Source organism: Coregonus clupeaformis, unplaced genomic scaffold, assembly GCF_020615455.1.
Source record: "Coregonus clupeaformis isolate EN_2021a unplaced genomic scaffold, ASM2061545v1 scaf1156, whole genome shotgun sequence".
Classification (NCBI taxonomy): Eukaryota; Metazoa; Chordata; class Actinopteri; order Salmoniformes; family Salmonidae; genus Coregonus; species Coregonus clupeaformis.
In genome coordinates, this window is record NW_025534610.1 from 126,277 (window position 1) to 152,744 (window position 26,468).

The window sequence follows — 26,468 nt, forward strand, 5'->3', positions numbered from 1 at the left end:
TCCTGCCGTGTAGTTCTGGGCTGATTCCTTACCGTTCTCATGATCATTGCAACTCCACAAGGTGAGATCTTGCATGTTCCTGTTCAACACTAATGATAGCCTTTATGTTCCTGTTCAACACTAATGACAGCCTTCATGTTCCTGTTCAACACTAATGACAGCCTTCATGTTCCTGTTCAACACTAATGACAGCCTTCATGTTCCTGTTCAATACTAATGACAGCCTTCATGTTCCTGTTCAACACTAATGACAGCCTTCATGTTCCTGTTCAACACTAATGACAGCCTTCATGTTCCTGTTCAATACTAATGACAGCCTTCATGTTCCTGTTCAGCACTAATGACATCCCTTCATGTTCCTGTTCAACACTAATGACAGCCTTCATGTTCCTGTTCAACACTAATGACAGCCTTCATGTTCCTGTTCAACACTAATGACAGCCTTCATGTTCCTGTTCAACACTAATGACAGCCTTCATGTTCCTGTTCAACACTAATGACAGCCTTCATGTTCCTGTTCAACACTAATGACAGCCTTCATGTTCCTGTTCAACACTAATGACAGCCTTCATGTTCCTGTTCAACACTAATGACAGCCTTCATGTTCCTGTTCAATACTAATGACAGCCTTCATGTTCCTGTTCAACACTAATGACAGCCTTCATGTTCCTGTTCAACACTAATGACAGCCTTCATGTTCCTGTTCAACACTAATGACAGCCTTCATGTTCCTGTTCAACACTAATGACAGCCTTCATGTTCCTGTTCAACACTAATGACAGTCTTCATGTTCCTGTTCAACACTAATGACAGCCTTCATGTCCCTGTTCAACACTAATGACAGCCTTCATGTTCCTGTTCAACACTAATGACAGCCTTCATGTTCCTGTTCAATACTAATTAACAGCCTTCATGTTCCTGTTCAACACTAATGACAGCCTTCATGTTCCTGTTCAACACTAATGACAGCCTTCATGTTCCTGTTCAACACTAATGACAGCCTTCATGTTCCTGTTCAACACTAATTACATGCTTTTTTTCATTCAAACTGGCAGAACGGGTGTTGTATGTGGAGGATGAGGGCTGCAGTAGGTATCTCAGATAGGGGGTAACACCACCTTGTCTGTTTCCAGATGTTTAAACTATTCATGCTAATCAGTATGATACAATACAATAATATTATTTAATGAAAGAAATGAAATAAAAATAGTTTCGAAATAAAATAAACTTCTCTCAACTGCGTTACCCACTCCAGTCGGCAGATGGCGATGTGCGTTTTTCAGGAGATGCCTACCAGTGTGACGTGTAATCTAGTGGACGGGACGTTTCTTCCACAACAACAGCCAGTCAGCCACCTCGAAATATTGGAGCTCTTTAGACGCTTTTGTCGTGTATATTAGCCACTGTGTTTTAAACACACTTCTGTCGTCTAGCTGTTTATCCCATTTAATTCCATATTTACGTTGTTACTCATCTAGCTAGCTGGTTAACTTAACAGTAGTACTCGGCTAGACGCTAACTAGCTAGCTAACATCCCCGACCAGCTACCCCCCCAGCTGCTAAAGAAGAGGAGGTAGTGAAAGAGGAGGAGGAAGAGGAGGATGTTACAATACAAAAACAAGTAGAGGGTGAGGCTGTTACCGTGAAAGAAGAAGAGAAAGACGTTACAGTGAAAGAAGAGGAAGAAGCTTTCAGGGTGAAAGAGGAGGAGGATGTTAGCTACCGTGAAAGAAGAAGAGGAGGAAGAGAAGGATGCCGTTTTTGGAATGAAGGAGGAGGAGAAGGAGGAGATGACCGTCACAGTGAAAGAAGAGGAAGACGTTTTTGGAGTTAAGGAGGAAGGGGAGATTACTGTCACATTGGATGAGGAGGAAGAAGAAGAACAGAAGACTGGAGATCTGATTAACACCAGTAAATACAGTGAGTACTATCTTAAAAACAGGGGAACAAACTCTGCAGTTGTAATTAGTCAACTAATGTGTGGTTTTAAAATGGCATTCTACACTTGGATATGTTGTTCTGTACTGTAGGAATTGATCAAGTGTGGAGGTGTCAACAAAATGTTAATAGAACAAATGCTTTTATTTTTCACAACATTTTTAAACGTCGCTGAATATCTCTTTCTGTAGTGCTTTGCTCAGTCTCTATACGCGACATCCCATGACAGCAAAGTTATACATTTTTTTAAAAACATGATTAAATATCAATGGTGTTAGTATTAGGTCCATCGTTTTTCAGTTATAAGTTAGGCAGACTGATCTGATTTGAAATCTCTTATGATACCATATCATATATTACAGCCCAACTCATGTCTGATTTCAAATGATAAAAGAGGACAGAACCAAGACAAGGAAGGATTCTTTTTTTATCTGGATGAAATGTTCTAAAAATACTGGCCACCGGTTATTTGTATTTAAGCAATAAGGCGTGATAACCTGTGGATTATCATAAATAACACAACTAAGGGCTGTTCTAAGCATGAGGTGAAGAGCAGTGCTTCACCAGAACATGGGTTTGACTGCCTTCATTCTTTCATAAAACAGTTATTTAAAAAAAAAAGATGAACAACATGTTTTCATTAACTTTATTTTATTGAGTAAATGCATTTTATTTATCCTTCATGACCGGTGTAGATTGCGTTGTGTTTTGATCAGCCAACAGATGGCCAAGGAATCAGGGTTGGTCTAATTATGTTTTATTATCTGATAAAGAAACCCAACATATGACAGGTGTAGATTGCCACTGCGTTGTGTTTTGATCAGCCAACAGATGGCCAAGGAATCAGGGTTGGTCTAATGATGTTTTATTATCTGATAAAGAAACCCAACATATGACAGGTGTAGATTGCCACTGTGTTGTGTTTTGATCAGCCAACAGATGGCCAAGGAATCAGGGTTGGTCTAATGATGTTTTATTATCTGATAAAGAAACCAACATATGACAGGTGTAGATTGCCACTGTGTTGTGTTTTGATCAGCCAACAGATGGCCAAGGAATCAGGGTTGGTCTAATGATGTTTTATTATCTGATAAAGAAACCAACATATGACAGGTGTAGATTGCCACTGCGTTGTTTTTAGATCTGCCAACAGATGGCCAAGGAATCAGGGTTGGTCTAATGATGTCTTATTATCTGATAAAGAAACCAACATATGACAGGTGTAGATTGCCACTGCGTTGTTTTTAGATCTGCCAACAGATAGATGGCCAAGGAATCAGGGTTGGTCTAATTATGTTTTATTATCTGATAAAGAAACCCAACATATGACAGGTGTAGATTGCCACTGTGTTGTGTTTTGATCAGCCAACAGATGGCCAAGGAATCAGGGTTGGTCTAATGATGTTTTATTATCTGATAAAGAAACCAACATATGACAGGTGTAGATTGCCACTGTGTTGTGTTTTGATCAGCCAACAGATGGCCAAGGAATCAGGGTTGGTCTAATGATGTTTTATTATCTGATAAAGAAACCAACATATGACAGGTGTAGATTGCCACTGCGTTGTTTTTAGATCTGCCAACAGATGGCCAAGGAATCAGGCAGGGTTGGTCTAATGATGTTTTATTATCTGATAAAGAAACCAACATATGACAGGTGTAGATTGCCACTGCGTTGTTTTTAGATCTGCCAACAGATGGCCAAGGGACGTTGCTTCCAGAGGCAGTTGGAACTCGGTAGTGAATGTTGCAACCGTGGACAGACTATTTTTTGGCGCTACGCACTACAGTACTCGCCGGTCCCGTTCTGTGAGCTTGTGTGCCCACACATATATATATATATATATATATATATATATATATATATATATATATATATATATATACATATATATATATACATACATACAGTGCATTCGGAAAGTATTCAGACCCCTTGACCTTTTCCACATTTTGTTACGTTACAGCCTTATTGTAAAATGTCTTAAATAACTTTTTTTCTTCATCAATCAACACACAGAACCCTGTAATGACAAAGCAAAAACAGGTTTTTAGAAATTGTAGCAAATTTATTAAAAATAAAAATCAGAAATACCTTATTTACATAAGTATTCAGACCCTTTGCTATGAGACTCGAAATTGAGCTCAGGTGCATCCTGTTTCCATTGATCATCCTTGAGATGTTTCTACAACTTGATTGGAGTCCACCTGTGATAAATTCAATTGATTGGACATGATTTGGAAAGGCACACACCTGTCAATATAAGGCCCCACAGTTGACAGTGCATGTCAGAGCAAAAACCAAGCCATGAGGTTGAAGGAATTGTCTGTAGAGCTCAGAGACAGGATTGTGTCGAGGCACAGATCTGTGGAAGGGTACCAAATAATTTCTGCAGCATTGAAGAACTCCAAGAACAGAGTGGCCTCCATCATTCTTAAATGGGAGAAGTTTGGAACCACCAAGACTCTTCCTAGAGCTGGCCGCCCGGTCAAACTGCGCAATCAGGGGAGAAGGGCCTTGGTCAGGGAGGTGACCAAGAACCCGATGGTCACTCTGACAGAGCTCCAGAGTTCCTCTGTGGAGATGGGAGAACCTTCCAGAAGGACAACCATCTCTGCAGCACTTCACCAATCAGGCCTTTATGGTAGAGTGGCCAGACGGAAGCCACTCCTCAGTAAAAGGCACATGATAGCCTGCTTGGAGTTTGCCAAAAGGCACCTAAAGGACTCCGACCATGAGAAACAAGATTCTCTGGTCTGATGAAACCAAGATTGAACTCTTTGGCCTGAATGCCAGGCGTCACGTCTGGAGGAAACCTGGCACCATCCCCACGGTGAAGCATGGTGGTGGCAGCATCATGCTGTGGGGATGTTTTTCAGCGGGGGAGACTAGTCAGGATCGAGGGAAAGATGAACGGAGCAAAATACAGAGAGATCCTTGATGAAAACCTGCTCCAGAGCACTTAGGGCCTCAGACTGGGGTGAAGGTTCACCTTCCAACAGGACAACGACCCTAAGCACACAGCCAAGACAATGCAGGAGTGGCTTCGGGACAAATCTCTGAATGTCCTTGAGTGGCCCAGCCAGAGCCCGGACTTGAACCTGATTAAACATTTCTGGAGAGACCTAAAATAGCTGTGCAGCAACGCTCCCCATCCAACCTGACAGAGCTTGAGAGGATCTGCAGAGAAGAATGGGAGAAACTCCACAAATACCGGTGGGCCAAGCTTGTAGCGTCATACCCAAGAAGACTCGAGGCTGTAATCGCTGCCAAAGGTGCTTCAACAAAGTAGAGTAAAGGGTCTGAATACTTATGTAAATGTTATATTTACGTTTTGTATTTTTAATAAATTAGCAAACATTTCTAAAAACCAGTTTTTGCTTTGTCATTATGGGGTATTGTGTGTAGATTGATGAGGGGGGGAACAATTAAATTTAGAATAAGGTTGTAACGTAACAAAATGTGGAAAAAGTCAAAGGGTCTGAATACTTTCCAAATGCACTGTATATAATAAAACAACTATAGAAGCACACTGGTTGTTCATTCTGTTGGTATAGTTTCTAGCCAAGCACACTGGTTGTTCATTCTATTGGCATAGTTTCTAGCCAAGCACACTGGTTGTTCATTCTGTTGGTATAGTTTCTAGCCAAGCACACTGGTTGTTTTTTTCTAAACAGAAATGGTTGCTATGCAGGCTGGCTAACGTTCTTCTCTCTTGCTAGCTAGCCAACTAAAGCTAACTCAGTCACATCAACCTCTGCAGCTGGATGACAGCAACTAGATGGATTGTATTTTTTGCTAGCTAGCCAACTAAAGCTAACTCAGGCCGCAGCTGACCAATAAATATTCACGTGGGTGTGGTCTGTCACATGAATGCATATAAATCAGTCAGGGAGATTCGTATCGTAAGAACTTGGTACACATCATTTCTTGGTGGAACAGAAAACCCATTTATTATTATACTCAAAGGTTTGTCACACAGTTATTTTGTTGTTGAATGGTAAAGAAAGCAAAAATCCAGGTAAACATAGACCGGTCCGAGTTGATATTGATGGTAAAACAGGTTCTAATTGATATTGATGGTAAAACAGGTTCCAGTTGATATTGATGGTAAAACAGGTCCCAGTTGATATTGATGGTAAAACAGGTTCTAATTGATATTGATGGTAAAACAGGTTCTAATTGATATTGATGGTGAAACAGGTTCTAATTGATATTGATGGTAAAACAGGTTCTAATTTATATTGATGGTAAAACAGGTTCCAATTGATATTGATGGTGAAACAGGTTCTACTTGATATTGATGGTAAAACAGGTTCTCATTTATATTGATGGTAAAACAGGTTCTAATTGATATTGATGGTAAAACAGGTTCTAATTGATATTGATGTAAAACAGGTTCTAATTGATATTGATGGTAAAACAGGTTCCTATTGATATTGATGGTAAAACAGGTTCCAGTTGATATTGATGGTAAAACAGGTTCTAATTGATATTGATGGTAAAACGGGTTCCAATTGATATTGATGGTAAAACAGGTTCCAGTTGATATTGATGGTAAAACAGGTTCCAGTTGATATTGATGGTAAAACAGGTTCTAATTGATATTGATGGTAAAACGGGTTCCAATTGATATTGATGATAAAACAGGTTCCAGTTGATATTGATGGTAAAACAGGTTCCAATTGATATTGATGGTAAAACAGGTTCCAGTTGATATTGATGGTAAAACAGGTTCCAATTGATATTGATGGTAAAACAGGTTCCAGTTGATATTGATGGTAAAACAGGTTCCAATTGATATTGATGGTAAAACAGGTTCCAATTGATATTGATGGTAAAACAGGTTCCAGTTGATATTGATGGTAAAACAGGTTCCAATTGATATTGATGGTAAAACAGGTTCCAATTGATATTGATGGTTAAACAGGTTCTAATTGATATTGATGGTAAAACAGGTTCCAGTTGATATTGATGTAAAACAAACTAAAGTGATGATGAGAGTAAAAAGGGTGAAATAAATGGAAATAAAATAAAAACATTTAAACATTTAAAAAATCGATTTCTATCCAATATTAAATCACCAAAATAAGTTCTATACTAATGTTATTTTACATACAAAATGGTTCTAACACTTGCAGAGGTCGGAGAGACAGAGGTTTATACAAATCATTTCTGTTACAAACCAACTGCTAGACTAGAAACATGGGGTAATAATGACTAGATGATTGTTTCCAGTGGAGATTAGTTTATGAATTGCCTGGCCGGGGCTGTGGGACAGTGGATGTGTAGGAATAATTCAAATAGAACTGTTAACAGCCATTACCCATGGATTATCGTAGATAACTAATGCTATCAACCAATCAGCATCCAGGATGCAAATGTCCTATTTTATAATGAGGGATCTAGTCTGGATTAAACCTCATAGGAAGACAGTTTTATCATGTGGAGGTTTCATTCAGGTCTCTGTTTAACTAGATACTATGTTTGTCTTTGACAGGAGAGAGACCTGACTCTCACTCTGACAGCGGGAAGAGTCCTACAGCGGAACCAGACCCAGAGACGCCCAAACCAGCAGGACGACATCACTGTTCCCAGTGTAATATGAGTTTTAAGTGGTTATGGAAACTGAAAATCCATGATAGAACACACACAGGAGAGAAGCCTTCCCAATGTTCCCAGTGTGGAAAGGGTTTTACACGGTTAGGGAACCTGAAAAGGCATGAGAGAACACACACAGGAGAGAAGCCTTTCCAATGTTCCCAGTGTGGAAAGAGTTTTACACGGTTAGGGAGCCTGAAAGAACATAAAATAATACACACAGGAGAGAAGCCTTTCCAATGCTCCCAGTGTGGAAAGGGATTCAGGTGGTTAGGAAACCTGAAAAAGCATGAAACGATACACAAAGGGGAGACATCTTACCATTGCTCTCTGTGTGGAAAGGATTTTACCAAGTTAAGGAACCTAATAAAACATACAAAATTACACACAGGAGAGAAGCCTTTCCAATGTTCCCAGTGTGGGAAGGGTTTTACACGGTTAGGGAATCTGAAGGACCATAAGAGAATACACACAGGAGAGAAGCCTTTCCAATGTTCCCAGTGTGGAAAGAGTTTTACACGGTTACGGAGCCTGAAAGAACATCAATTAATACACACAGGAGAGAAGCATTTCCAATGTTCCCTGTGTGGAAAGGGTTTTACCCTGTTAGGGAACCTGAAAAAGCATGAGAGAACACACACAGGAGAGAAGCCTTTCCAATGCTCCCAGTGTGGAAACAGTTTTACACAGTTAGGGAGCCTGAAGGTCCATGAAAGGACACACACAGGGGAGACATCTTACCATTGTCCTCTGTGTGGAAAGAATTTTACCAAGTTAGGGAACCTAAAAAAACATAAACAATTACACACAGGAGAGAAACCTTTTCAATGCTCCCAGTGTGGAAAGGGTTTTACACGGTTAGGGAATCTGAAAGATCATAAAAGAACACACACAGGAGAGAAGCCTTTCCAATGCTCCCAGTGTGGAAACAGTTTTACACGGTTAGGGAACCTGAAAAAGCATGAGAGAACACACAAAGGGGAGACATCTTACCATTGCTCTCTGTGTGGAAAGGATTTTACCAAGTTAGGGAACCTAAAAAAACATGAAAAATTACACACAGGAAAGAAGCCTTTCCAATGCTCCCAGTGTGGAAAGGGTTTTACACGGTTAGGGAACCTGAAGGACCATAAAAGAATACACACAAGAGAGAAGCCTTTTCAATGTTCCCAGTGTAAAAAGGGTTTTACCCAGTTAGGGAACCTGAAAAGGCATGAGAGAATACACACAGGAGAGAAGTCTCTCCATTGTTCCCAGTGTGGAAAGGGTTTTACCCAGTTAGGGAACCTGAAAAGGCATGAGAGAATACACACAGTCTTAACAACGACCCTAGGAGTTGGAAATGGTTCGGAGAACAGAACATAAAACCGCATAAGAACAAAAAATATTGAGGAACAGAAACAGAACCGGGAAAGAAAGCATTGTCACTCGTTAATTAGTGGTCCTCTGTAGCTCAGCTGGTAGAGCACGGCGTTTGTAACGCCAAGGTAGTGGGTTCGATCCCCGGGACCACCCATACGTAAAAATGTATGCATGCATGACTGTAAGTCGCTTTGGATAAAAGCGTCTGCTAAATGGCATATTATATTATATTATATTATATTAATAACATTGTTTTAAAGCAGCCGTCCAGTGAAAATCTCACTTTTAAAAGTTCATATTCTGTTAACTCATCCAAATAAACGTTGTTGAGTCATCCTATACTCGTATTTGTGGCCAAAGTATAAATTCACACTTCAAAAACCCTTTGAACTTCTCAAACTATTTCCTCATAGAACATGATGTCATCTCCCTGAGGAGGATGAGCTGGCCAATCAGCGGTCTAAAGGAGGATGAGCTGGCCAATCAGCGGTCTAAAGGAGGATGAGCTGGCCAATCAGCGGTCTAAAGGAGGATGAGCTGGCCAATCAGCGTTCTAAAGGAGGATGAGCTGGCCAATCAGCGTTCTAAAGGAGGATGAGCTGGCCAATCAGCGTTCTAAAGGAGGATGAGCTGGCCAATCAGCGGTCTAAAGGAGGATGAGCTGGCCAATCAGCGGTCTAAAGGGAGGATGAGCTGGCCAATCAGCGTTCTAAAGGAGGATGAGCTGGCCAATCAGCGTTCTAAAGGAGGATGAGCTGGCCAATCAGCGTTCTAAAGGAGGATGAGCTGGCCAATCAGCGTTCTAAAGGAGGATGAGCTGGCCAATCAGCGTTCTAAAGGAGGATGAGCTGGCCAATCAGCGGTCTAAAGGAGGATGAGCTGGCCAATCAGCGTTCTAAAGGAGGATGAGCTGGCCAATCAGCGTTCTAAAGGAGGATGAGCTGGCCAATCAGCGTTCTAAAGGAGGATGATCTGGCCAATCAGCGTTCTAAAGGAGGATGAGCTGGCCAATCAGCGTTCTAAAGGAGGATGAGCTGGCCAATCAGTGGTCTAAAGGAGGATGAGCTGGCCAATCAGTGGTCTAAAGGAGGATGAGCTGGCCAATCAGTGGTCTACTCGCGTTCATATTTTTCATGACCGATATACACCCACACCATTCCTCCATAGCAATCTGCTCTGTCCACATGTAAACAACTAGCTGGCCAGCTCCATAGCAATCTGCTCTGTCCACATGTAAACAACTAGCTGGCCAGCTCCATAGCAATCTGCTCTGTCCACATGTAAACAACTAGCTGGCCAGCTCCATAGCAATCTGCTCTGTCCACATGTAAACAACTAGCTGGCCAGCTCCATAGCAATCTGCTCTGTCCACACTGATTGGTGAATAATTGAATGAGCTAAATGTAAAAAATGTGAATTTCAAAGGTTAAAAAAGGAACAGAAAGGAACAATATCAATCGGTACTTTTTGGGGGGTTTGAACCAGTTCAGAACTTTTTTGAAAAAAATAGTGGTTCTCTTCAGAACAAAACAATTGGAATAAAATGTTGGTTACAACCCCTGGGGTGTATTCATTCCAAAACGTTTCTTAAATGGAGTGAAACGGGGAGGGACTTACCAGAATTTGTCCAATAGAAACTCGAAACAGTTGCAAAATGTTCTGTTGTGCAATAGAATAGAATCTGCAAATGTTTTACCCAGTTAGGGAGTCTGGAAATGCTCGAGTAGGCGCACACAGGAGAAAAAGCCTTTCCAATGTCCACTGTGGAAGGAGTTTTACCCAGTTATGGAATCTGAAAACACATGAGAGGGCACACACAGGATAGGATAAGAAATACCACTGCTCCCAGTGTGGAAAGAGTTTCAGTCAGTTAGGGAACCTAATTGTGGAAAGCGTTTCAGTCAGTTAGGGAACCTAATTGTGGAAAGACATTTTCTAGGACACAGGACCTAAATAAGAGAATATAGGGGCTGTGTTCTGACTTGTGTTTTTGACTGAGAATTTGTTTTTGTTTAAGCCACATGAAATCATGTTTATATGAAATCTTACATTTACATTTTAGTCATTTAGCAGACGCTCTTATCCAGAGCGACTTACAGTTAGTGAATACATCTTTTTTTTAATACTGGCCCCCCGTGGGAATCGAACCCACAACCCTGGCGTTGCAAACGCCATGCTCTATCAACTGAGCTACATCCCTGCCGGCCATTCCCTCCCCTACCCTGGACGACGCTGGGCCAATTGTGCGCCACCCATGAGTCTCCCGGTCGCGGCCGGCTGCGACAGAGCCTTACAAAAAAATGTGGCATACTTGAGTTTTTTCTTCTCGAGACATGATCATGTCTAACATCAGATTAACATTTTAAAATGTGTATTTTATTTTGATTATGATTTTGATTGATTGAATACAAGTCTAAACCCTTTGATGTCCATGAAATTATTTGGATATTTGTAGATTATTAAATAGATGAATAGAATGTGTAGCCTATTTATTGATTCTAACCTTGAAACCTCGTCAATTTAGTCGTTTTGTTTCATTGACTTAATTTGTGTTCTAGTCATCAAGCTAAAGGTGTATGAAAATGTGATGACGTTGTTCTGATAACTTTGATAAGTTGTTGACATGTGGAACATTCACTAGCTACCTCCTCAATGTTCCCAAAAGTATTATTCCACCATGTCAGAGAAAGAAAGCACAGGTGCTGATTGTAAAAAGCATTTGATTATTGCAACATATTTTTGTCTGAATATAAATCAAATGTGGAATGCCGCTAGTGGACGTTCATTACAGGGCATTCGGAAAGTATTCAGACCCATTGACTTTTTCCACATTTTGCTACGTTACAGCCTTATTCTAAAATGGATTACATTGTTGTTGTTTTTCCTCATCAATCTACACATAATACCCCCAAAATGACAAATCAAAAACAGGTTTTTATACAATAAAAACTGAAATATCACATTTACATAAGTATTCAGAATCTTCACTCAGTACTTTGTTGAAGCACCTTTGGCAGCGATTACAGCCTCGAGTCTTTTTGAGTATGACGCTACAAGCTTGGCACACCTGTATTTGGGGAGTTTCTCCCATTCTTCTCTGCAGATCCTCTCAAGCTCTGTCAGGTTGGATGGGGAGCGTCGCTGCACAGCTATTTTCAGGTCTCTCCAGAGATGTTATATCGGGTTCAAGTCCGGGCTCTGGCTGGGCCACTCAAGGACATTCAGAGACTTGTCCCAAAGACACTCCTTGGCATTCGGGCCAAAGAGTTCAATCTTGGTTTCATCAGACCAGAGAATCTTGTTTCTCATGGTCTGAGTCCTTTGGGTGCCCTTTGGCAAACTCCAAGCGGGCTGTCATGTGCCTTTAACTGAGGATTGGCTTCCATCTGGCCACTACCATAAAGGCCTGCTTGGTGGAGTGCTGCAGAGATGGTTGTCCTTCTGGAAGGTTCTCCCATCTCCACAAAGGAACTCTGGAACTCTGTCAGAGTGATCATCGGGTTCTTGGTCACCTCCCTGACCAAGGCCCTTCTCCCCCGATTGCTCAGTTTGGCCGGGCAGCCAGCTCTAGGAAGAGTCTTGGTGGTTCCAAACTTCTTCCATTTAAGAATGATGGAGGCCACTGTGTTCTTGGGCACCTTCATTGCTGCAGAAATGTTTTGGTACCCTTTCCCAGATCTGTGCCTCGACACAATCCTGTCTCGGAGCTCTACGGACAATTCCTTCGACCTCATGGCTTGGTTTTTGCTCTGACTAGGCACTGTGGGACGTTATACAGAGAGGTGTCTGCCTTTCCAAATCATGTCCAATCAATTACATTTACCACGGGTGGACTCCAATCAAGTTGTTGAAACATCTCAAGGATGATCAATGGAAACAGGATGCACCTGAGCTCAATTTTGAGTCTCATAACAAAGTGTCTGAATACTTATGTAAATAAGGTATTTCTGTTTTTAATGTTTTATAAATTAGCTAACATTTCTAAAAAACTGTTTCCACTTAGTCATTATGGGGCATTCCATAATAAACCCCAGGAAGAGTAGCTGCTGCCTTGGCAGGAACTAATGGGGATCCATAATAAACCCCAGGAAGAGTAGCCGCTGCCTTGGCAGGAACTAATGGGGATCCATAATAAAGAAATACAAATACAAATACACTGAGCCATTTTCTACAATGTTTTATGAGATTGGAGAACACATTGTGAGGGATCTTAGACCATTCCTCCATACAGAATCTTTCCAGATCCTTGATATCCTTCGTCTGCTCTTATGGACTGCCCCTCTTCAATTCAAACCACAGGTTTTCAATGGAATTCAAGCCCGAAGACTGAGATGGCCATTGAAAAATGTTGATTTTGGGCCCAATTAACAATTTCTTTGTGGATTTTCATGTGTGCTTGGGGTTACGGTCTTGCTGGAAGATCCACTTGCGTCCAAGTTTCAGCCTCCTGGTCGAGGCAACCAGGTCTTGGGCTAAAAAATCCTGGTACCGGGTAAAGTTCATGATGCTGTTGACCTTAACATGGGCCCCAGGACCAGTAGAAGCAAAAATAGCCCCATAACATCAAAGATCCAGCACCATATTTGACAGTAGGTATGGGGTTATTTTCTGCTCATGCGTTCTCATTTCGACTCTAAACCCGCCACTGGTGTGCGTTGCCAAGGAGATCTATTTTCAGCCCTTTCTCTTAGCAATTGTATTACTTTTTAAAAGAAATGTTTTGCAAACAAAATAGCAAAGTATTTGAATTAGTTATTTTTTTAAAGTAAATTTTCCTCATCTTTATCAAGGGTGTCAACTGTAGGTGCCTATTTTGATAATTTTGATTATATCTGAACTAATCAATCAACACATGCTGTTCTCTGTACGTGTTGATATAATATTATTCAATGAAATCAAGTTTTTTTCCCCTCAACTGCGTTACCCACTCCAGACAGCAGATGGCGATGTGCGTCTTTCAGGCGACGCTGCTAGTGTGACGTATAATCTAGTGGACGGAACGCTTCTTCACCAACTGCAGCCTCCTCGGTAGCTCGCCAACATAGTCGAAACGTTCAACTTCTTTAGACGATTTATTTGCAACTATGTTTTAAACACACTTCTGTGGAAACGACTCGTTTTCCCATTTAATTTCGTATTGACGTTGTTGCTGTTCGTCTGCTTAAGTTCCCCCTCACTAGCCTAGCTAGCTAACATCCCCGACCATGAGCTCACTAAGCTACTCTCCTCCTGCTAAAGAAGAGGAGGTCTGCTGGACGGAGAAAGAAGCTCTAGTGAAAGAGGAGGAGGAAGAGGAGGATGTTACAATACAAAAACAAGTAGAGGGTGAAGCTGTTACCGTGAAAGAAGAAGAGAAAGACGTTACAGTGAAAGAAGAGGAAGACGCGTTCAGAGTGAAAGAGGAGGAGGATGTTACAGTGAAAGAAGAGGAAGACGCGTTCAGAGTGAAAGAGGAGGAGGATGTTACAGTGAAAGAAGAGGAGGACGTTTTTGGAGTTAAGGAGGAAGGGGAGATTACTGTCACATTGGAGGAGGAAGAAGAAGAACAGAAGACTGGAGAACTGATTAACACCAGTAAATACAGTGAGTACTATCTTAAAAACAGGGGAACAAACTCTGCAGTTGTAATTAGTCAACTAATGTGTGGTTTTAAAATGGCATTCTACACTTGGATATGTTGTTCTGTACTGTAGGAATTGATCAAGCGTGGAGGCGTCAACAAAATGTTAATAGAACAAATGCTTTTATTTTTCACAACATTTTTAAACGTCGCTGAATATCTCTTTCTGTAGTGCTTTGCTCAGTCTCTATACGCGACATCCCATGACAGCAAAGTTATAATAAAAAAAAAAAAACATGATTAAATATAAATGGTGTTAGTATTAGGTCCATCGTTTTTCAGTTATAAGTTAGGCAGACTGATCTGATTTGAAATCTCTTATGATACCATATCATATATTACAGCCCAACTCATGTCTGATTTCAAATGATAAAAGAGGACAGAACCAAGACAAGGAAGGATTCTTTTTTTATCTGGATGAAATGTTCTAAAAATACTGGCCACCGGTTATTTGAATTGAAGCAATAAGGCATGAGAACCTGTGGATTATCATAAATAACACAACTAAGGGCTGTTTTAAGCATGAGGTGAAGAGCAGTGCTTCACCTGAACATGGGTTTGACTGCCTTCATTCTTTCATAAAACAGTTATTTTTTTAAAAAGATGAACAACATGTTTTCATTAACTTTATTTTATTGAGTAAATGCATTTTATTTATCCTTCATGACCGGTGTAGATTGCGTTGTGTTTTGATCAGCCAACAGATGGCCAAGGAATCAGGGTTGGTCTAATGATGTTTTATTATCTGATAAAGAAACCCAACATATGACAGGTGTAGATTGCCACTGCGTTGTGTTTTAGATCTGCCAACAGATGGCCAAGGAATCAGGGTTGGTCTAATGATGTTTTATTATCTGATAAAGAAACCCAACATATGACAGGTGTAGATTGCCACTGCGTTGTGTTTTAGATCTGCCAACAGATGGCCAAGGGACGTTGCTTCCAGAGGCAGTTGGAACTCGTAGTGAATGTTGCAACCGTGGACAGACTCATTTTTTGGTGCTACGCACTACAGTTCTCGGCGGTCCCGTTCTGTGAGCTTGTGTGGCCCACACACATATATATATATATATATATATATACATACATACAGTGCATTCGGAAAGTATTCAGACCCCTTGACCTTTTCCACATTTTGTTACGTTACAGCCTTATTCTAAAATTGATTAAATAACGTTTTTTCTTCATCAATCTGCACACAGAACCCTGTAATGACAAAGCAAAAACAGGTTTTTAGAAATTGTAGCAAATTTATTAAAAATAAAAATCAGAAATACCTTATTTACATAAGTATTCAGACCCTTTGCTATGAGACTCGAAATTGAGCTCAGGTGCATCCTGTTTCCACTGATCATCCTTGATACAGTGGGGGGAAAAAAAGTATTTAGTCAGCCACCAATTGTGCAAGTTCTCCCACTTAAAAAGATGAGAGAGGCCTGTAATTTTCATCATAGGTACACGTCAACTTTGACAGACAAAATGAGAAAATAAAATCCAGAAAATCACATTGTAGGATTTTTAATGAATTTATTTGCAAATTATGGTGGAAAATAAGTATTTGGTCAATAATAAAAGTTTCTCAATACTTTGTTATATACCCTTTGTTGGCAATGACACAGGTCAAACGTTTTCTGTAAGTCTTCACAAGGTTTTCACACACTGTTGCTGGTATTTTGGCCCATTCCTCCATGCAGATCTCCTCTAGAGCAGTGATGTTTTGGGGCTGTCGCTGGGCAACACGGACTTTCAACTCCCTCCAAAGATTTTCTATGGGGTTGAGATCTGGAGACTGGCTAGGCCACTCCAGGACCTTGAAATGCTTCTTACGAAGCCACTCCTTCATTGCCCGGGCGGTGTGTTTGGGATCATTGTCATGCTGAAAGACCCAGCCACGTTTCATCTTCAATGCCCTTGCTGATGGAAGGAGGTTTTCACTCAAAATCTCACGATACATAGCCCCATTCATTCTTTCCTTTACACGGATCAGTCGTCCTGGTCCCTTTGCAGAAAAACAGCCCCAAAGCATGATGTTTCCACCCCCATGCTTCACAGTAGGTATGGTGTTCTTTGGATGGAACTCAGCATTCTTTGTCCTCCAAACACGACGAGTTGAGTTTTTACCCAAAAGTTATATTTTGGTTTCATCTGACCATATGACATTCTCCCAATCCTCTTCTGGATCATCCAAATGCACTCTAGCAAACCTCAGACGGGCCTGGACATGTACTGGCTTAAACAGGGGGACACGTCTTGCACTGCAGGATTTGAGTCCCTGGCGGCGTAGTGTGTTACTGATGGTAGGCTTTGTTACTTTGGTCCCAGCTCTCTGCAGGTCATTCACTAGGTCCCCCGTGTGGTTCTGGGATTTTTGCTCACCATTCTTGTGATCATTTTGACCCCACGGCGGGGTGAGATCTTGCGTGGAGCCCCAGATCGAGGGAGATTATCAGTGGTCTTGTATGTCTTCCATTTCCTAATAATTGCTCCCACAGTTGATTTCTTCAAACCAAGCTTCTTACCTATTGCAGATTCAGTCTTCCCAGCCTGGTGCAGGTCTACAATTTTGTTTCTGGTGTCCTTTGACAGCTCTTTGGTCTTGGCCATAGTGGAGTTTGGAGTGTGACTGTTTGAGGTTGTGGACAGGTGTCTTTTATACCGATAACAAGTTCAAACAGGTGCCATTAATACAGGTAACGAGTGGAGGACTGAGGAGCCTCTTAAAGAAGAAGTTACAGGTCTGTGAGAGCCAGAAATCTTGCTTGTTTGTAGGTGACCAAATACTTATTTTCCACCATAATTTGCAAATAAATTCATAAAAAATCCTACAATGTGATTATCTGGATTTTTCTTTCTCAATTTGTCTATCATAGTTGACGTGTACCTATGATGAAAATTACAGGCCTCTCTCATCTTTTTAAGTGGGAGAACTTGCACAATTGGTGGCTGACTAAATACTTTTTTCCCCCACTGTATGTTTCTACAACTTGATTGGAGTCCACCTGGGGTAAATTCAATTGATTGGACATGATTTGGAAAGGCACACACCTGTCTATATAAGGTCCCACAGTTGACAGTGCATGTCAGAGCAAAAACCAAGCCATGAGGACGAAGGGATTGTCCGTAGAGAGCGCCGAGACAGGATTGTGTCGAGGCACAGATCTGTGGAAGGGTACCAAATAATTTCTGCAGCATTGAAGAACTCCAAGAACAGAGTGGCCTGCATCATTCTTAAATGGAAGAAGTTTGGAACCACCAAGACTCTTCCTAGAGCTGGCCGCCCAGCCAAACTGAGCAATCGGGGGAGAAGGGCCTTGGTCATGGAGGTGACCAAGAACCCGATGGTCACTCTGACAGAGCTCCAGAGTTCCTCTGTGGAGATGGGAGCATCTTCCAGAAGGACAGCCATCTCTGCAGCACTCCACCAATCAGGCCTTTATGGTAGAGTGGCCAGACGGAAGCCACTCCTCAGTAAAAGGCACATGACAGCCCGCTTGGAGTTTGCCAAAAGACACCTAAAGACTCTCAGACCATGAGAAACAAGATTCTCTGGTCTGATGAAACCAAGATTGAACTCTTTGGCCTGAATGCCAAGCATCACGTCTGGAGGAAACCTGGCACCATCCCTACGGTGAAGCATGGTGGCGGCAGCATCATGCTGTGGGGATGTTTTTCAGCGGCAAGGACAGGGAGACGTCAAAGGGTCTGAATACTTTCCAAAAACACTGTATATAATAGAACTATAGAAGCACACTGGTTGTTCATTCTATTGGCATAGTTTCTAGCCAAGCACACTGGTTGTTGATGGTAAAACAGGTTCCAGTTGATATTGATGGTAAAACAGGTTCTAATTGATATTGATGGTAAAACAGGTTCCAATTGATATTGATGGTAAAACAGGTTCTAATTGATATTGATGTAAAACTGGTTCCAGTTGATATTGATGGTAAAACAGGTTCTAATTGATATTGATGGTAAAACAGGTTCCAATTGATATTGATGGTAAAACAGGTTCCAATTGATATTGATGTAAAACTGGTTCCAGTTGATATTGATGGTAAAACAGGTTCTAATTGATATTGATGGTAAAACAGGTTCCAATTGATATTGATGGTAAAACAGGTTCTAATTGATATTGATGTAAAACAGGTTCTAATTGATATTGATGTAAAACAGGTTCCAGTTGATATTGATGGTGAAACAGGTTCCAGTTGATATTGATGTAAAACAGGTTCCAATTGATATTGATGTAAAACAGGTTCCAATTGATATTGATGGTAAAACAGGTTCCAATTGATATTGATGGTGAAACAGGTTCTAATTGATATTGATGGTGAAACAGGTTCTAATTGATATTGATGTAAAACAGGTTCCAGCTGATATTGATGGTAAAACAGGTTCCAATTGATATTGATGGTGAAACAGGTTCCAGTTGATATTGATGGTGAAACAGGTTCTAATTGATATTGATGTAAAACAGGTTCCAGTTGATATTGATGGTGAAACAGGTTCCAGTTGATATTGATGGTAAAAACAGGTTCCAATTGATATTGATGGTGAAACAGGTTCTAATTGATATTGATGGTGAAACAGGTTCCAGTTGATATTGATGGTAAAACAGGTTCCAATTGATATTGATGTAAAACAGGTTCCAATTGATATTGATGGTGAAAGAGGTTCCAGTTGATATTGATGGTAAAACAGGTTCCAATTGATATTGATGTAAAACAGGTTCAAATTGATATTGATGGTAAAACAGGTTCCAGTTGATATTAATGGTAAAACAGGTTCCAGTTGATATTGATGGTAAAACAGGTTCCAGTTGATATTGATGGTAAAACAGGTTCCAATTGATATTGATGGTAAAACAGGTTCCAATTGATATTGATGGTGAAACAGGTTCTAATTGATATTGATGGTGAAACAGGTTCCAGTTGATATTGATGGTAAAACAGGTTCCAATTGATATTTATGTAAAACAGGTTCTAATTGATATTGATGGTGAAACAGGTTCCAGTTGATATTGATGGTAAAACAGGTTCCAATTGATATTGATGGTAAAACAGGTTCCAATTGATATTGATGGTGAAACAGGTTCCAGTTGATATTAATGGTAAAACAGGTTCCAGTTGATATTGATGTAAAACAAACTGAAGTGATTCTGAGAGTAAAAAGGGTGAAATAAACGGAAATAAAATAAAAACATTTAAACATTTAAAAAAAAATTGATTTCTATCCAATATTAAATCACCAAAATAAGTTCTATACTAATGTTATTTTACATACAAAATGGTTCTAACACTTGCAGAGGTCGGAGAGACAGAGGTTTATACAAATCATTTCTGTTACAAACCAAATGCTAGACTAGAAACATGGGGTAATAATGACTAGATGATTGTTTCCAGTGGAGATTAGTTTATGAATTGCCTGGCTTGTCTGTGGGACAGTGGATGTATAGGGATAATTCAAATTGAACTGTTAACAGCCATTACCCATGGATTATCGTAGATAACTAACTGCTATCAACCAACCAGCATCCAGGATGCAAATTTCCTATATTATAATGAGGGATCTAGTCTGGATTAAACCTAATAGGAAGACAGTATTATAATGTGGAGGTTTCATTCAGGTCTCTGTTTAACTAAATACTCTGTTTGTCTTTGGCAGGAGAGAGACCAGACTCTCCCTCTGACAGCAGGAAGAGTCCTACAGCGGAACCAGACCCAGAGACGCCCAAACCAGCAGGACGACATCACTGTTCCCAGTGTAATATGAGTTTTAAGTGGTTATGGAAACTGAAAATCCATGATAGAACACACACAGGAGAGAAGCCTTTCCAATGTTCCCAGTGTGGAAAGGGTTTTACACGGTTAGGGAACCTGAAAAGGCATGAGAGAATACACACAGGAGAGAAGCCTTTCCAATGTTCCCAGTGTGGAAAGAGTTTTACACGGTTAGGGAGCCTGAAAGAACATAAAATAATACACACAGAAGAGAAGCCTCTCCAATGCTCCCAGTGTGGAAAGGGTTTCAGGTGGTTAGGAAACCTGAAAAAGCATGAAACGATACACAAAGGGGAGACATCTTACCATTGCTCTCTGTGTGGAAAGGATTTTACCAAGTTAAGGAACCTAATAAAACATACGAAATTACACACAGGAGAGAAGCCTTTCCAATGTTCCCAGTGTGGAAAGGGTTTTACACGGTTAGGAAACCTGAAAAAGCACGAGAAAACACACACAGGAGAGAAGCCTTACCAATGCTCCCAGTGTGGAAAGAGTTTTACACAGTCAGGGAGCCTAAAGGTGCATGAAAGGACACACACAGGGGAGAGATCTTACCATTGCTCTCTGTGTGGAAAGAATTTTACCAAGTTAGCGAACCTAAAAAACCATAAACAATTACACACAGGAGAGAAACCTTTTCAATGCTCCCAGTGTGGAAAGGGTTTTACACGGTTAGGGTATCTGAACGATCATAAAAGAACACACACCGGAGAGAAGCCTTTCCAATGTTCCCAGTGTGGAAAGAGTTTTACACGGTTACGGAGCCTGAAAGAACATAAAACAATACACACAAGAGAGAAGTCTCTCCATTGTTCCCAGTGTGGAAAGGGTTTTACCCAGTTAGGGAACCTGAAAAGGCATGAGAGAACACACACAGGAGAGAAGCCTTTCCAATGTTCCCAGTGTGGAAAGAGTTTTACACGGTTACGGAGCCTGAAAGAACATAAAACAATACACACAAGAGAGAAGTCTCTCCATTGTTCCCAGTGTGGAAAGGGTTTTACCCAGTTAGGGAACCTGAAAAGGCATGAGAGAACACACACAGTCTTAACAACGACCCCAGGAGTTGGAAATGGTTCGGAGAACAGAACATAAAACCGCATAAGAACAAAAATATTGAGGAACAGAAACAGAACCGGGAAAGAAAGCATTGTCACTGGTTAATTAGTGGTCCTCTGTAGCTCAGCTGGTAGAGCACGGCGCTTGTAACGCCAAGGTAGTGGGTTCGATCCCGGGACCACCCATACGTAAAAATGTATGCATGCATGACTGTAAGTCGCTTTGGATAAAAGCGTCTGCTAAATGGCATATTATATTGTATTATATTATATTAATAACATTGTTTTAAAGCTGCCTTCCAGTGAAAATCTCACTTTTAAAAGTTCATATTCTGTTAACTCATCCAAATAAACGTTGTTGAGTCATCCTATACTCGTATTTGTGGCCAAAGTATAAATTCACACTTCAAAAACCCCATCTCAAACTTGTATCTCAAACTATTTCCTCATAGAACATTATGTCATCTCCCTGAGGAGGATGAGCTGGCCAATCAGCGGTCTAAAGGAGGATGAGCTGGCCAATCAGTGGTCTACTCGCATTCATATTTTTCATGACCGATATACACCCACACCATTCCTCCATAGCAAACTGCTCTGTCCACATGTAAACAACTAGCTGGCCAGCTCCATAGCAAGCTGCTCTGTCCACATGTAAACAACTAGCTGGCCAGCTCCATAGCAAACTGCTCTGTCCACACTGATTGGTGAATAATTGAATGAGCTAAATGTAAAAAAAATGTCAATTTCAAAGGTTAAAAAAGGAACAGAAAGGAACGATATCAATCTGTAATTTTTGGGTGGTTTGAACCGGTTCAGAACTTTATTGAAAAAATAGTGGTTCTGTTCAGAATGACAACAATTGGAATAAAATGTTGGTTCCAACCCCTGGGGGTGTATTCATTCCAAAACGTTTCTTAAATGGAGTGAAACGGGGAGGGACTTACCAGAATGTGTCCAATAGAAACAGTTGCAAAATGTTCTGTTGTGCAATAGAATAGAATCTGCAAATGTTTTACCCAGTTAGGGAGTCTGAAAATGCTAGAGTAGGCACACACAGGAGAAAAAGCCTTTCCAATGTCCCACTGTGGAAAGAGTTTTACTCAGTTAGGGAATCTGAAAACACATGAGAAAAGCCTTTCCAATGTCCCACTGTGGAAAGAGTTTTACAGAGTTAGGGAATCTGAAAACACAGGAGAAAAGCCTTTCCAATGTCCCACTGTGGAAAGAGTTTTTACCCAGTTATGGCATCTGAAAACACATGAGAAAAGCCTTTCCAATGTCCCACTGTGGAAGGAGTTTTACCCAGTTAGGGAATCTGAAAACACAGGAGAAAAGCCTTTCCAATGTCCCACTGTGGAAGGAGTTTTTACCCAGTTAGGGAATCTGAAAACACAGGAGAAAAGCCTTTCCAATGTCCAACTGTGGAAGGAGTTTTACCCAGTTAGGGAATCTGAAAACACAGGAGAAAAGCCTTTCCAATGTCCCACTGTGGAAGGAGTTTTGCCCAGTTAGGGGAATCTGAAAACACAGGAGAAAAGCCTTTCCAATGTCCCACTGTGGAAGGAGTTTTGCCCAGTTAGGGAATCTGAAAACACAGGGAGAAAAGCCTTTCCAATGTCCCACTGTGGAAGGAGTTTTGCCCAGTTAGGGAATCTGAAAACACAGGAGAAAAGCCTTTCCAATGTCCAACTGTGGAAGGAGTTTTACCCAGTTAGGGAATCTGAAAACACAGGAGAAAAGCCTTTCCAATGTCCCACTGTGGAAGGAGTTTTGCCCAGTTAGGGAATCTGAAAACACAGGAGAAAAGCCTTTCCAATGTCCAACTGTGGAAGGAGTTTTACCCAGTTAGGGAATCTGAAAACACAGGAGAAAAGCCTTTCCAATGTCCCACTGTGGAAGGAGTTTTGCCCAGTTAGGGAATCTGAAAACACAGGAGAAAAGCCTTTCCAATGTCCAACTGTGGAAGGAGTTTTACCCAGTTAGGGAATCTGAAAACACAGGAGAAAAGCCTTTCCAATGTCCCACTGTGGAAGGAGTTTTGCCCAGTTAGGGAATCTGAAAACACAGGAGAAAAGCCTTTCCAATGTCCCACTGTGGAAGGAGTTTTACCCAGTTAGGGAATCTGAAAACACAGGAGAAAAGCCTTTCCAATGTCCAACTGTGGAAGGAGTTTTACCCAGTTAGGGAATCTGAAAACACAGGAGAAAAGCCTTTCCAATGTCCCACTGTGGAAGGAGTTTTTACCCAGTTATGGCATCTGAAAACACATGAGAAAAGCCTTTCCAATGTCCCACTGTGGAAAGAGTTTTTACCCAGTTAGGGAATCTGAAAACACATGAGAAAAGCCTTTCCAATGTCCCACTGTGGAAAGAGTTTTACCCAGTTAGGGAATCTGAAAACACAGGAGAAAAGAAAGCCTTTCCAATGTCCCACTGGGATGGAGTTTTTACCCAGTTATGGAATCTGAAAACACATGAGAGGGCACACACAGGATAGGATAAGACCTACCACTGCTCCCAGTGTGGAAAGAGTTTCAGTCAGTTAGGGAACCTAATTGTGGAAAGACATTTTCTAGGACACAGGACCTAAAATAAGAGAATAGAGGGGCTGTGTTCTGACTCAGTTTTTGACTGAGAATTTGTTTTTGTTTAAGCCACATGAAATCATGTTTGTATGAAATCTTACAAAAAAAGTGTGGCATACTTTAGTTTTTTCTTCTTCGAGACATGATCATGTCTAACATCAGATTAAACATTTTAAAATGTGTATTTTATTTTGATTATGATTTTGATTGATTGAATACAAGTCTAAACCCTTAGATGTCCATGAAATGATTTGGATATTTGTAGATTATTAAATAGATGAATAGAATGTGTAGCCTATTTATTGATTCTAACCTTGAAACCTCGTCAATTTAGTCGTTTTGTTTCATTGACTTAATTTGTGTTCTAGTCATCAAGCTAAAGGTGTATGAAAATGTGATGACGTTGTTCTGATAACTTTGATAAGTTGTTGACATGTGGAACATTCACTAGCTACCTCCTCAATGTTCCCAAAAAGTATTATTCCACCATGTCAGAGAAAGAAAGCACAGGTGCTGATTGTAAAAAGCATTTGATTATTGCAACATATTTTTGTCTGAATATAAATCAAATGTGGAACGCCGCTAGTGGACGTTCATTACAGGGCATTCGGAAAGTATTCAGACCCATTGACTTTCCACATTTTGCTACGTTACAGCCTTATTCTAAAATGGATTACATTGTTGTTGTTTTTCCTCATCAATCTACACATAATACCCCAAAATGACAAATCAAAAACAGGTTTTTATACAATAAAAACTGAAATATCACATTTACATAAGTATTCAGACTCTTCACTCAGTACTTTGTTGAAGCACCTTTGGCAGCGATTACAGCCTCGAGTCTTTTTGAGTATGACGCTACAAGCTTGGCACACCTGTATTTGGGGAGTTTCTCCCATTCTTCTCTGCAGATCCTCTCAAGCTCTGTCAGGTTGGATGGGGAGCGTCGCTGCACAGCTATTTTCAGGTCTCTCCAGAGATGTTATATCGGGTTCAAGTCCGGGCTCTGGCTGGGCCACTCAAGGACATTCAGAGACTTGTCCCAAAGACACTCCTTGGCATTCGGGCCAAAGAGTTCAATCTTGGTTTCATCAGACCAGAGAATCTTGTTTCTCATGGTCTGAGTCCCTTGGGTGCCCTTTGGCAAACTCCAAGCGGGCTGTCATGTGCCTTTAACTGAGGATTGGCTTCCATCTGGCCACTACCATAAAGGCCTGATTGGTGGAGTGCTGCAGAGTTGGTTGTCCTTCTGGAAGGTTCTCCCATCTCCACAAAGGAACTCTGGAGCTCTGTCAGAGTGATCATCGGGTTCTTGGTCACCTCCCTGACCAAGGCCCTTCTCCCCGATTGCTCAGTTTGGCCGGGCAGCCAGCTCTAGGAAGAGTCTTGGTGGTTCCAAACTTCTTCCATTTAAGAATGATGGAGGCCACTGTGTTCTTGGGCACCTTCATTGCTGCAGAAATGTTTTGGTACCCTTCCCCAGATCTGTGCCTCGACACAATCCTGTCTCGGAGCTCTACGGACAATTCCTTCGACCTCATGGCTTGGTTTTAGCTCTGACTAGGCACTGTGGGACGTTATACAGAGAGGTGTCTGCCTTTCCAAATCATGTCCAATCAATTACATTTACCACGGGTGGACTCCAATCAAGTTGTTGAAACATCTCAAGGATGATCAATGGAAACAGGATGCACCTGAGCTCAATTTTGAGTCTCATAACAAAGTGTCTGAATACTTATGTAAATAAGGTATTTCTGTTTTTAATGTTTTATAAATTAGCTAACATTTCCTAAAAAACAGTTTCCACTTAGTCATTATGGGGCATTCCATAATAAACCCCAGGAAGAGTAGCTGCTGCCTTGGCAGGAACTAATGGGGATCCATAATAAACCCCAGGAAGAGTATCCGCTGCCTTGGCAGGAACTAATGGGGATCCATAATAAACCCCAGGAAGAGTAGCCGCTGCCTTGGCAGGAACTAATGGGGATCCATAATAAACCCCAGGAAGAGTAGCCGCTGCCTTGGCAGGAACTAATGGGGATCCATAATAAACCCCAGGAAGAGTAGCCGCTGCCTTGGCAGGAACTAATGGGGATCCATAATAAAGAAATACAAATACAAATACACTGAGCCATTTTCTACAATGTTTTATGAGATTGGAGAACACATTGTGAGGGATCTTAGACCATTCCTCCATACAGAATCTTTCCAGATCCTTGATATCCTTCGTCTGCTCTTATGGACTGCCCTCTTCAATTCAAACCACAGGTGTTCAATGGAATTCAAGCCCGAAGACTGAGATGGCCATTGAAAAATGTTGATTTTGGGCCCAATTAACCATTTCTTTGTGGATTTTCATGTGTGCTTGGGGTTACGGTCTTGCTGGAAGATCCACTTGCGTCCAAGTTTCAGCCTCCTTGCAGAGGCAACCAGGTCTTGGGCTAAAATATCCTGGTACCGGGTAAAGTTCATGATGCTGTTGACCTTAACATGGGCCCCAGGACCAGTAGAAGCAAAAATA

The 26,468-nt window shown here is 41.1% G+C and overlaps 1 protein-coding gene across 3 annotated transcripts; it reads left to right on the forward strand.

Moving 5' to 3' along the window:
* Positions 1 to 1,749: 1,749 nt before the first annotated feature.
* Positions 1,750 to 21,402, forward strand: LOC121555584 (zinc finger protein 239). Of its 3 annotated transcripts, none has more exons than XM_041869420.2 (2): positions 1,750 to 1,920; positions 20,187 to 21,402. In XM_041869420.2, the coding sequence occupies exons 1-2, from the start codon at positions 1,767 to 1,769 to the stop codon at positions 21,398 to 21,400; spliced, it is 1,368 nt and encodes a 455-aa protein (XP_041725354.2). In that variant the 5' UTR covers positions 1,750 to 1,766; the 3' UTR covers positions 21,401 to 21,402. The 3 variants fall into 3 exon arrangements, with proteins under 3 accessions (XP_041725354.2, XP_045073566.1, XP_045073568.1); XM_045217631.1 differs by lacking the exon at positions 20,187 to 21,402 and adding an exon at positions 7,440 to 9,044; XM_045217633.1 differs by lacking the exon at positions 1,750 to 1,920 and adding an exon at positions 14,327 to 14,485.
* Positions 21,403 to 26,468: the final 5,066 nt, after the last annotated feature.

Excerpts from the sequence above, each read along its gene's own strand:
- LOC121555584 (XM_045217631.1), top strand. The coding sequence starts at position 1,767 with ATGAAGGAGGAGGAGAAGGAGGAGATGACCGTCACAGTGAAAGAAGAG. Across the intron at positions 1,921-7,439 it reads GATTAACACCAGTAAATACA|GAGAGAGACCTGACTCTCAC; the intron begins GTGAGTACTATC and ends TGTCTTTGACAG.